General features: G+C 40.8%; 1 protein-coding gene across 4 annotated transcripts in view; it reads right to left on the bottom strand.

Annotated features, from left to right (window-relative positions):
• Positions 1-13138, bottom strand: part of LOC124787830 (rho GTPase-activating protein 20) — a 155057-nt gene that overhangs the window by 60212 nt on the left and 81707 nt on the right. For all 4 annotated transcript variants that reach the window (XM_047254768.1, XM_047254766.1, XM_047254767.1 and 1 more), the window contains exon 7: positions 10847-11013. In XM_047254768.1, the coding sequence (XP_047110724.1) occupies positions 10847-11013 (167 nt within the window). The remainder of the gene's footprint in view (positions 1-10846; positions 11014-13138) is intronic.

Below are 13138 nucleotides of genomic sequence, written 5' to 3'. Positions count from 1 at the left end.
ACACACAAATTGAAATTATATGCATGGGCTCCACAGTATATGTGGATGACAATATTATAACAAATTAATGGGCAAAAATGTATTTAATATTAAGCCAGAGATCCTAAAAATAGGGCTACAGTAGATTCTGGGGGAGAAATGCTACTATTCAATAGAAGAATTTTTAGAGGACGACATGATAATTTGAGCTAATTTGAGCTAGGATAATTTAGAGTTAGATTTTTAGATACTACTTTTATTATTATTGTTATTATTATCTCTGCCTTTTGTGTATAAAAAACAAAATTGTATTATTATTATTACGCTGTATGTAAACATTCAGGGCGTATACGCGGACAAGGAAAAAAAATTCCCGGATTTTTCCCGGTACCAGTACTGTGCTATCTCATTTTTGGTTTTTTATTATGGCATATGTCATACATGCTATAAATGAAAACATGTTCTTTTGAAATGCAGCGAACAGTTGAAACCAGCCAATAGTGTGGAATTAAACACTTTGTTTCAAACAAATTGACTGCCACAGCCAAAAAGATGAATAAAGCCATATTTCTTTAGCAAACCGACAAAAATAACTTCATTGTTCTGCAAGACGATTAATGCTTGACTGAAAATGCTGCCTGGGGCAGATACCCTGGTTTGCTCCCAGTGAATATAGCAGCTTGGACGCGCCAGCAAAATTTTTCCGGGTAACATCTTGCTTCTTGCTTATACAGCTAACAGCCACACTTTTGTAGACAGAAGTGGAAGGTACATGCGCGACTCAACTGTGCATGCGCATGGGCCTGCTCGCAACTGCTCACACGGATCTAATGTAAACAGTTATGATGTCATTCTCATTGGAGGCAATTTGTTGTTATGAAGCATTGCGAAGTCTTCCTAAAGTCTTTGACGCATTTTGCTACTGGCTGACGCTTCTATGAGCAATGTGTTTTGTTGTGTACATTGTGCTTTTCCTTTGAAACTTAAGTTTTATTTTAGTTTTTTTCTCTCGTTCATGTTTTATTGCTGCAGTATTATTCTGCTGTAGCAGGATGCAGTAATATCATTTGTTAGAGTGTTATTTCTTAACAGTCAAAATTACAAAAAAATTAACTGAAAACTAAAATTTAAAAAATCCCAGAATTCTTAAAAATTGCCGTGTTTTTCCCCGTTTTCTCGTGGATGAAAAAATTCCCGGGTTTTTCCCGGATCTCCCGGTTGTCCCGGGTCATATACACCCTGACATCAGCTTTTATGTTTACTGTAAATTTTTCCAAGCTTTTGACATGTCTCCTGTACCTGAATCAAATGATTTTGATTATGTATGTTATGAGACTAATAACCCTCAATTCACAATTCATACCAATGTAAAACGCTGTGCAGTGGCTGCAGCAAGGCTGGTGTATAATATGCCTACTTTCAAAGCTGGCCCAGCCTCTGATGGGGTAGGACAAGCCTGTGCTGGGTGTGATCCCTTCGACAAGGGACTGCGGGTGGGAGTCCATGGCGACGGACTAGGTTGCTGTAGAGGTTGGGTGGGCAACTGAACACCACTTTCAGTGTAAGTTTCTCAGATAGGATGTCCCTCTTTTCATGGCATGATGATAGACAATCAAAGCCCTAACGAAGGATGAGAGTCAGTTGTTCCCGTCCCGGGTGGTATTGAGTGACAAGCAAGAGGGAGGGGGGGTGGCTTCTTTGTGGTTGGTTCTTGGGATGGATGTGTGGATCAGGTGTGTGTGGGAATATGGCACAGGAGATCTGTTTGTGTATTAGGTCTGGGGATATTGCCTGTCTGTGAAGGCCTTTGTGATTCCTTCAGCATACTGGATGAGGGAGTTCTCATCAATGAAGATGCATCTGCCTTGGGTGGCCAGGCTGCAGGGGATGAATTTTTGCTGTAGAAGGGGTGGCAACTGTCAAAGTGTAGGTAGTGTTCGTTTGATGGGGTTTGATGTGGACCGAGGTGCAGATGGAGACATCTGAGAGGAGGAAAACGGCATCTAGGAACATGACACAATGTGTGGTGGAGGACCAGGTGAAGGGGATAGGAGAGAAGGTGTTGAGATTGTGGAGGAATGAGGATAATGTGTTTGCCTTTGGTCCAGATTATAAACATGTCATTAATAAACGTGACCAAGAGCAGGGTTTGGATTTTTGGGAAGCTTTGGAATGTTTCCTCTAGATGACCCATGAAGAAGTTGGAAAATGAGAGTGCTTTGCGGGTGCCGCCGGCTGAGCCACGCATTTGTTTTTGTGCTTTCCCTTCACAGATGAAGTAGTTATGGGCTAGGGTGTTGTTGGTTAAGTGTATCAGGAATGAAGTGGTGGGTTTGGAATTTGCAGGGTACTGTGAGAGATAGTGTTCAATTGCGGCAAGGCCATGGGCATGGGCATGAGGGATATTGGTGTATGAGAAGGTTCCATCAACAACGATGTGTAGGGACCCGAGAGGTAAGGGCGTGGGCATCGTGGGGATCAAGTGCAGGAAGTGGTCAGTACCTTTCATGTAGGAGGCTCGGTTTTGGACGATTGGTTGCTGAAGTTGGTCAGCAAGGGCTGGGATTCTGTCAGTGGGGGCACTGTTGTTGTTGTTGTTGTTGTTGTTGTTGTTGTTGTGGTCTTCAGTCCTGAGACTGGTTTGATGCAGCTCTCCATGCTACTCTATCCTGTGCAAGCTTCTTCATCTCCCAGTACCTACTGCAGCCTACATCCTTCTGAATCTGCTTAGTGTATTCATCTCTTGGTCTCCCTCTGTACTGTAACCAGCCATAATGGGGCAACCAGGTTTGTTTGGTTTGTGGATTTTGGGGAGCATGTAGAAGGTGGGTGTGCGGCTCTTTTGGGGTGAGTAGGGAGATGGGTTCAGGGGAGGGGTTCTGGGAATGGCCGAAGGATTTCAGCAGGGACTGGAGGTAATGTTGGACAGCTGGCGGAGACACTCTGCCAGGTAGTCACTCTGGTTCATCACAACAGTGGTGGAACCTTTGTCTGCAAGGAGGATGATTAGATCAGGATCTGGTTTTAGTTTGTGTAGGGCTATTCTTTCTTCTGCTGAAACAGGAAAAAAAATTCCTGGATTTCTCGGTTAAAAATACACTTTCTCCCGGATGAAAATACACTTTTTTCGTGTTAAGTAACAGCATACTTTTCCTCGGAACTGTAAAACTTATCAATCCTTTAAATGGTTGTGGTTTTATACACCGGCATAGAATTTCCGGGCACTTTAGAAAACAAAACTCAGGGGAAAAAACACGTTTCGGAAAGATTTCTGATGTGCAGCAACAAGTACACTGCATATTTTCGTATTACGAAAGTATAAATTCTAATTCCACCAAACACCGCATGTTACTTTCCGAAGAATTGAAATCGAGATTGCGATGCGCTTTTGTAAGCCAGTCGTAGTTCATGTCAAGCGATCCTGCCAGCCGATGATAGCGGATATTCAGAGCATAGGACACGTGATGTAGTCAGTCAATAGCAACATCACTGTTAAGTAGTGCGAACACACAAATAGGAACAGGTAATGGTTTAAATTACTATACATAGTGTTGCTACAAGAAAAGAAAAGCTTTTACGTATAATATTGGTCTCTAAGATTAACAAGCTGCAAGAGAAGCTAAGCTTTCACACATAATGTTGATCATTTTTGCGCGTGTTACACTTTAAGATACATTTGTGCCAGAAAAATTTTTAACAACGACATAAATGTCTAATCTTCTGGGCTCGAAAATATTCTAAATGGTCGTCGTCAAAGATTTTATTTTTGAATGAGATTCAAATGCTCTGTGATTTGAAAAATTCATCGGACATTCATCGCACAGAGTGCATCTAGCATAAAAAGAAATTTACTTTGACAGTAATGCTTTTCAAACAACCATTCGGAATATTTTCTCGTGACCTGTTAGAAATAGATTCGTTTCAGCAGTTGCCAGAGAGCACTAGATAACAGGCGTCGCCGCACTTGCCCATCTACGGTGACGCAGGAAGCCCGTACGTTCGTACGTGTAAAACATTCAAAGATCTTACATTATGTCATAAAAGAAACAAGACATTAGACGATACTCCAAGATCATGGGAATTTTGTGAACTGTAATAAAATGCATCATTCGGCTTAAAGTGCACATTCGTATGTCCAGATTCAGACGTAAATTTTCTTAGAGTACCAGTACTGTTTTATCTCATGTTTGGTTCTTTATTAAGGCATAATCCTATACGTGCTAGAAGATAAAAATGTGAACTTGAAATGCAGAGAATAGTTGAAACTAGCCAATAGTGTAGAATGAAACACTTCATTCAAATAAATTGACTGCCTCAGCAGAAAAGATTTCTTTAACAAACCGACAAAAATAACTTCATTGTTTTGCAAGGCGATTAACGCTTGACTGTCAGACAGGTGGAAACAAAATAAAATCAGAAACTAATTACATATTTTAGCCTTCCGTAATTATGTGAATGTATTTTAATTCACTTGATAGCACCAGGCCACAGAAATCAGATTTGTTTTCATTTGACGTGAGAGCAATAAACGAAGAGGAAACAGCAAAATCACTTAACGTAAACACGAGTCATTTGTAAGATGTGTTATTTGGTCTTAAGTGTGCCAAACTGCAATGCCACGCCTCCTCACGCAGCATTCTTCCATCTCACATCTCTGTATTTCGCTCTTTGGAATTCAAACATGTAATATTTTGTAATGGGTGCCATCAAACTATATTCATACCAGTGGAAATTAAAATGTCCTGCAGTACCTCTCCTGCTCCCAATCGGCCGGTTTGACATCCTACCCCTCTTTAAAAAAACCTCACAATTATTACTGGATGGGATTATTTGTAATCGGCAGAACACGAACTCTTCAGAAAATCTGCTGTCTTTACTGCCTATTAGCTAATAACTTGCTGTTTTCTGTGACATAAAATTAAATATAGGGTACATAAAACGAGTAAAGACAAGAGGCAAGCAAGACAGTAAATGCATTTCTTCAATCCTTAAGTCCTAGCTTTTTTTCCTCTCTAATCTTGCTACAGCTTTACATGACGTGCTTTCCTTTCTGCGAAAGAATCTATTACCTCATCAAAGTTCGTCAACATTTTGCTACATGAAAAAATGAAATGTCATTGTCTAATACTAGAAAAGCTGTTGATACAAATAGTACCCAAGACTGGTGTGGTTTCTCGACCTGATTACGTGTATTTTGTCTGTCTGCTAGATAAAATGAAATACGCCTGCCTAATATTGCAGCAATTGTTACACACACCAAATAAACGAGACTGTTTTGGCACAAATGGTCATTTTTATAACACTACGGACTATATAATTCACGTAGTACCAATATCAAATGCCTATTAGGCGTACTACAAGCAAAATGTTTTATGTTAGGAAATAGCTTCACATTTCATTCATACTCTCTACATTCTGAAGCATGAGATCAAAAAGCAGTAGTACGGAATTTTTATATAAATGTGGAATCGTCATATTATTCCGTGATTTGTGTGAGTCCTCGTTTCTTCTCCTTCCACGTTCTAACAAACAATCTTGTCATCACTAATTCTGTAACTAGTCCTGCCAGTGTCAAAACTTATTCTTTGGTTAACTTCACTAACCCTGCCACAATCACCAGTTTAGGTGTTGTTATGTGTTCGTAAAACGCGTTTTCCGCGCTACTCCCAGAATAGAACTTCAGCAGCTGCTAGCCGGGGACTGTATTACTGGCCCTTAGAAGTGTAGTGGTCTGGCCAAAAATTTTCTTTCAAATTTCATTTTCTTGGATACACAGAGGAGACAATACGCAATCTTTGTTGCCTGTTATTCCCGTTAGTCGTTTATTTCCACTCTGGTAGTCTGAATCTATGGAATTCGCTAATAGTTATAACAACGCTGATCATTTGCAAACCCAGTCAACCACATAAACAGCGATTGGCGTTCACCCATTTGGCTTTATTCCGCTCAGCTTGTATGGACCCATCTCCTTTTGTCTGTAGGAAAGTTTACTTCTAGATGCGTCAGAGATTCCCCTGGCAGAGACATCACTTATACTATGCACGCATCCAAAGATCACCTTATGATTCTTTCAGAAATCAACTTAGAATTTGTTCAAAAACCAACATGAATGTGTTCAAAATCATGTGAGTAATCGATAGACCAACATGTGCTGATTGTTAGGCGCTTTGTGAAAGAAGGTCTTTTTCCTCAGTAATATGAATTTGGTTTGTCCCTGCCCCCCAGTTCCGAGCCTGTTGCGCATGCATGAATCTGTCAGCTTAGGTGCACCAGTAAAATTTTTCCGGATTGCATCTGGCTGCCTGCTGCTATTGCTTATACAGCTAACTGCCACACTTCTGCAGCCAGAAATGGGAGAAGGCACTATTCATACGCGACTCAACTGCACATGCGCATAAGCTCGCTCGCAACCGCTCAAACGAATCTAATGTAAACAGTTGTGACATCACGCTCATTGGAGACAATTTATTGTTATGAAACACTGCATAGTCTTCCTAAAGCCTTCAACACATTTTGCTGTTGGCAGACGCTTGTATGAGCACTGTGTTTTGTTGTTGTGCATGGTGCATTTCCTTTGCAACTTCAGTTTTATTTTCATTTTTTTTCTTCTCTCGATCGTTTTTTATTGCTGCAGTATTATTCTGCAGTAGCGAGATACAGTAATATTCTATGTTAGAGTATTGGTTCTTACCAGTCATAGTTACAACAATTTAACGGAAAACTAAAAAAATGAAAAATCCCCGGAATTCTAAAAAATTCCCGGGTTTTTCCCGGTTTTCTCCCGGATGAAAAAATTCCCGGGTTTTTCCCACATCTCCCAGTTGTCCAGGGTCGTATACACCCTGTGAAAGGTTGTTCTTAAGGATGGAGCTTCGAAACGATGGTGAGGCCAGGTTGGAAGTTCGGAATTCCTGGAAAGTGACCAGGGGATGGTTAGACGGGAGTGTGAGAGAGTCATAGTTGGATGGTGGTACAAATGGGGACAGGCAGGTTTTGTTGGAAGGATTGGATTGGCTTTGGTTAGAGGGATTGGCGGCAAAGAAGTGTTTTCACTGTAGGAAGCAAGAGACTGTTTCAGTTCTGGATTTTGTGGATTGTGGGTAGGGGTTTTTGGAGAATGTGGTAGGTTGAAAAGATCAACTCAGCAGGGTCTGGGTGCTATGGGTGGTTGACGAGGAGGAACACTGTGAATAGTATTGGGGTTGGATAGTGGTGTCCCAAGGCAGGAGTAGGATTTCAGCAGGCTGGATAACTTATTTCCATTAGTCATTCCCTACATATAAAGTTCCAAACTCTACATTGATGTACCTGGGTATAAATCAAAATAAAACTAAATGATGTGGAAACACACCGACACAAGGATGTTGCCACTCGCCACTTATTATTTTTTTTATATATGCAAGTGTGCTTCTTGCGTGTAAACAGCACATTGTAGATTGAAGGTGTAGGGTGTGCAGTTTGAAACCCAAAACGAATCACTGAATGAAGATGATGTTCTATTTGACTTGGAAGGCAGGAACATTGGGTTTAACGTCCTGTCAATGTCGAGGTCATTAGAGACTGAGAACAAGCTCTGATTCTGCCAAGGATGGGGAAGGAAATTGGCCGTGCCCCTTCAAAGGAACCATCCCAGCATTTGCCTGGAACAATTTAGGAAATCAAAGAAAATATAAATTTGGCTGGCTGGATGCGAACTTGAACCATCATCCTCTGTTTGACTTGGAAAACCAGTGAAAGGGACTCAGAAAATGCTGACAACAATGTATAAAGAACATGCTGTCATCTCAAAGTGTGTTTACAAGAGGTTTAAATACCTCAAGAAACGTGTGGGTCACAATGGAAGATGTTCTCTGAACTGGCCTGCCTGCAACTGCAAGCACCCTGGTGAACATAAATAAGGTGGAGAAAGTTTTGTCTCAGAATCGTTGTGTCTTAGTGCAAATGACGGCAGAGGAAGTGGGAGTTTCCAGGATTTGTACAGCTGCTCCCAGAAGTGCATTACCTCACAATTGCCTAGGATTATGGTAACGCAAATTTTGCTCCCAACTTGTGACCCACACTTTGAACCTGGCTTAACATCTGTAGAGACCTCATCAACATGCCGTATTGAGATGCAACTTTCCTATTAACCGACACAATACCTGGTACTCAAAACACAACCCTGAAAGCAATGTTAAAGTATGGAGTGGCAATGTCCAGGATTACAGTGAGAGATCACGCATCAAGACAATACTTGTCATGTTCTTCGACTTCGAGTGTGTGTCACCCATGTCATTACGCACATGGAAATACTGAAATGTCTGTTGCAACAGATCAAGCGGGTGCACTCCCAGTACACCAAATAAGGTGATTGGATCCCACTCCATGACTGTCCAGCCATGCACTGCCTTTCCAGTGCAGCAGTTCCTGGCCAACAGCCAGCTGAGTCAGTCAGTCACACATCCTATTCCACAGACTTTTCTCTCCTGGATTTTTTCTTGTTCCCCAAACTGAAATCAGCTCTGAAGGACAAGAGCTTTTCAGACTTATCAGATATCCAAATATAGTAATGACTCAATTGAGGGCTATCCCTAAAGACTACCAAATCAGGAGTTCCCAGAACTTTAACAGCCATTCCCAGAAATGCATTACCATTGACAGGGATTACGTAACATTTACTACAGTTATTAACTGCTGTTTCAAGTAAACCAGTCAACCACTCACACTGTAAATACAGTTGCTGTACAATTTGTAGAGGTGACAAACAAAGACAAATGAGTGCCGAGATGCAGTTCATGAGAAGAAGAGCTGGCTGTAAACTATGGGACAGGAAAAGATCTGATGACATCTTCAAGGCTTTCAAAGTAAACCAATGATCAAAATCGTACAGAATTACAGATCATCTTGGAAAGGCAGTGTACTATGATGAAGATTAGCCAGATCCTCCAAAAAATACTCAAATACCAACCTGGAAGCAGAAGGGATGTGAAAGAGCAGTAAGGATATGGACTGAGATCGTAAAAGGCCACTACACCTAGTACTGGAGAGGAGGAGCAACAAGAAGAAGAAGGTGGAGGAGGAGGAAGAGGAGGAGGAGGAGGAGGAGGAGGAGGAGGTGGTGGTCTGTTTTGATGATGTGCACTCTCTCTCTCTCTCTCTCTCTCTCTCGCTCTCTCTCTATCACACACACATACACGTGTGTGATTACAGATGTGAGTGCACTTGGGATTTTTCCACTTTAATTTTCCCTCCTTTTTTTAAATTTCTGTGTTATGTTTCATCTTTCACAATTTGCAGATTATTACAGCAACTTTCTTTCACATTGCTCTTCAGAATTTGCAAGATATCCAACATCTCATGTTAAAACAAATAACTACTGTAGCAAAAAATGAAGAAAGAAAAAAAAATCTTCACATTAAAGTAAGAACAGAAAAAGTGATGTTACTTGCAAGATGGCAGCAGATGACGAATAAATGATAAAACCAAAACCAGATTTGAATACTTGGGATTCCCCAAGGAGAAGGGGGAAGAGGGGGGGGGGGGGGGAGGGGGGGGGGGGGAAGAAGAGAGGAACAGCTGGAGGGATTGGAGGAAAGAAGGTTATTCAGAATACAAGTAGGAAAGTATCCTACAGTCCTGTCTAAAAGAGACAAAATGTGAGTGAAATCTACAATGAAATTAAATCAGCTATGAACAACATGTTGTTTGTTCACACTTCATTTTTGCTTTCTTGTTCCTCATGTTCTTGTTGTATCTCCCTGGATTTTCAGTTAGTTCCTTCACAATTCCTGAATTGTCTGACTACCCCCAACTGTTCTCTCATTTATGCAGTGTAGGTGACAACCTGGTTCTGAAAGGTAGCATTTCTGGTACTTTTCATTTGTGCCTGCATCTGCTACCACACACTGTTTTTGGTCACTCTCACTCACATTTCATATTTTGTATATGGGAAAATATAAGATATATCAAAAAACCATAAGCAAAAGTGAACTAAGTAACAGCACATACAAGAAAAAGGCTGCTGCCAGCAAACAGTCTTCTTTTTCAGCGATACACATGAAAACAAAACATATGAAATATGACTATGTATTAGGTTAGTAAATAATTATAACAATATAGGGTAGTGTCACCTACAACGTGATTATTACAATTTAACTTGTGTTGTGAGTGCAAGGCACTCTGCTTAGAGTCTAGACATTAAAATCTGTGGTTTTGAGCTGATCTGTTCAGTCATGGTTATCTAGCATCCTTTGCTAGTCTTCTTAACATTTTCACTTTGAGATTACTTAAGTTGCATATAATACAACAAATTGCAGTTGTGTATACATGAGGGGTTTGGCTGGGGGAAGGGTTCAGAACATAGATAATATCCAAAAAGAAGAACAAAAAAGGAACACAAACACAAGAAACTGATAAAAAGTGCTCCTCCAAATATGACAAAGTATTATTTTTATAAAAATATTTGTTTGCTTTCAATAATTGGACTTCTATTGAAAAGTATAACATGTTTTTTACAGGGTACAGTACAACCAAAATTGTGTTGATGTTCAAAGACATTTTCTTTCTGCCTGCACTTGAAAAAGACTTTATACAACTGTAAATGAATCCATTCATCAACACCATACGGGCTCATTGGAAGAGTTTGTAGAAGAGATCCTGTACGGTAGTCAAGTCAAATATATATTTGTTTACTTTTGTATTTTTCTGTCTTCAGCTGTGTAGCTGTCACACGTGTACTGTACGCGGGAATGACTCTAAAGTTCAGTTTACCTTACACATTACATTTGCAGCTGCACCTTAAGCTGATGGGTACACAACTCCACTATAGACTATATCCCGTTGAGACTAAGTGTATTTCATCTGAAAAGACTAGATTTCATAGTCTCACCTTAAAGAGACCATTTTCTTCAAGGCTTATAGAGAGTCTTGTATAGCTCTCGAGGAGATTATTTTCTGGAATAATGCCAAGGGAGGTGGATGGTGCTGTGGAGTCAAACCCCTCTGGCACATGTATCAAGGCAGGAGTAGATTGGCTTTCTTCTTGATGCGATATAGCTGAAATGTGATGTAAATGTAAATATTTCATATGAATATATTTTCAGCAAATTGTTCCTAATACTGTATAAGCATTTAAATACAACTATAATGTGTAGTGGTTTTCCATTTTACTCAAGGGAAACTTCCTACGGTGTTATTTTTAGTCAGATCATGCATCCTACAATATACAAATAAATAATAAATAACATACATCACATTTAATGTAAATGCAGCAGAGTCGGAGTTTCTGAAATCATTGATGGCAATTTGATTTTTTCTTGTAAATTTTGAACTTAATTGAAACAGGTTGATCTGTAAAACAAAACTGTTTTGTGAGAATGTAAATTACATTATATTAAGACATCAATAAATGCAGTGAAATGGAATGTGGGAGAGTATACACTATTCACCCCGACTAATGTGTGTAACTACCTCAAATTATTACAATTAAATGCCATCACACTATGAAGTAAGACATACTTTTTTTCCTTCACTGAATTTCAATCAGAACTTCTTACAATCTGAAAGATTTTTGAGAAAAATACTGAATTTTATGTAGGTTTTAATAAAGCTGTATTGAACATAATATTCAACATATTTCACTGTCATCAAACAGGCAGAAACTATACACGACCTTAAAAAGAAATGAACAAAGAATAATGCAAAATTAATACAAAATGTTCTTAAACAAAAATCAAATAAAAACTGACACAAATGAAATTGAACTCCTTTTTCTGGTTATAAGATGCACAAAAAAGGTGATCAATTGCTTTTCTAATTGTGGAGAGAGAATAAAGACTGAAAATTAATCACTGCATAAATGGGTACAATATATCAGTTCACTTCAGTCTGGTAAAGAACTTGGGAACACATAAGAGCATTAACAAGGAAATGCACATGTAACTCACTTGAGCAGCATCTCATAGCCCTATACCATCATCCCACTTACCAAGGCAAGAAAGTAGTCTACTAGACAGTGCCAATTATTGACAGTGTAAATGTTTTATTAAATTAAAGAAAATGTTAATGGAAGGCAAGAAATTGATACTATTCAAAGTATTTGATTGTGTGGCTGCCAAGCCAAAAATATGACCTGTCAATGACAATTATAAGAATGGGACAGAGATGACTAGAGAAAGTAAGTAAATGTTGACAAAAGAACATGCACACAAATCACCAAATTACTCCCCTGAAAACAAATGTAATAATTTCCACAGATCCCTGGCTAGCAAAGTACTGAGCTACCATAAAGTATTCATTCAATTTCAAAGCTCTGTTTTTCCCACTGTATTACATAAACAAATATGACTGATGTGCGAACAGAACTGTAAAATCACCAAGTTTGCATATTGCACTCTACAAATGTTCTGAGTGTCCCTCTGGCCACACATGTATCCAAGTGGTAGTCAAGTCTGCTTTGTACCTTATGTGTCCACTTCCCATCAATGGTCATCACTGCAGCACTGATGCATTATATGAGCTGTTCCAATGCTCTTGGCAAGTGGGTTATGTGCACACTGTCCTGCATGTACTGCCAAAGGAAAAAGTCACAGGCATTAGGTTAGGTGGCCTGTGGTGGTGGTGGTAAGGGGGGGGAGGGGGAGGAGGAGGAGGAGGAGGACGAGGACGAGGAGGACGACGACGAGGACGAGGAGGACGACGACGAGGACGAGGAGGACGACGACGAGGACGAGGAGGAGGACGACGACGAGGACGACGACGAGGAGGAGGAGGAGGAGGAGGAGGAGGACGACGAGGAGGAGGACGACGAGGAGGAGGACGAGGACGACGACGAGGAGGAGGACGAGGACGACGACGACGACGACGACGAGGACGACGAGGAGGACGAGGACGACGAGGAGGACGAGGACGACGAGGAGGACGAGGAGGACGACGACGACGACGACGACGACGACGAGGAGGAGGACGAGGACGAGGACGAGGACGAGGACGAGGACGAGGACGAGGACGAGGACGACGACGACGACGACGACGAGGACGACGACGACGAGGAGGAGGACGAGGACGACGACGACGACGACGACGACGACGACGACGACGACGACGACGACGAGGAGGAGGACGACGACGACGACGACGACGACGACGACGAGGAGGAGGACGACGACGAGGAGGACGACGA

The sequence above is a fragment of the Schistocerca piceifrons genome, chromosome 3 (assembly GCF_021461385.2).
Source record: "Schistocerca piceifrons isolate TAMUIC-IGC-003096 chromosome 3, iqSchPice1.1, whole genome shotgun sequence".
Classification (NCBI taxonomy): Eukaryota; Metazoa; Arthropoda; class Insecta; order Orthoptera; family Acrididae; genus Schistocerca; species Schistocerca piceifrons.
The sequence above is the reverse complement of the archived record's forward strand: the minus strand, read 5'-3'. Positions and strand labels throughout refer to the sequence as shown.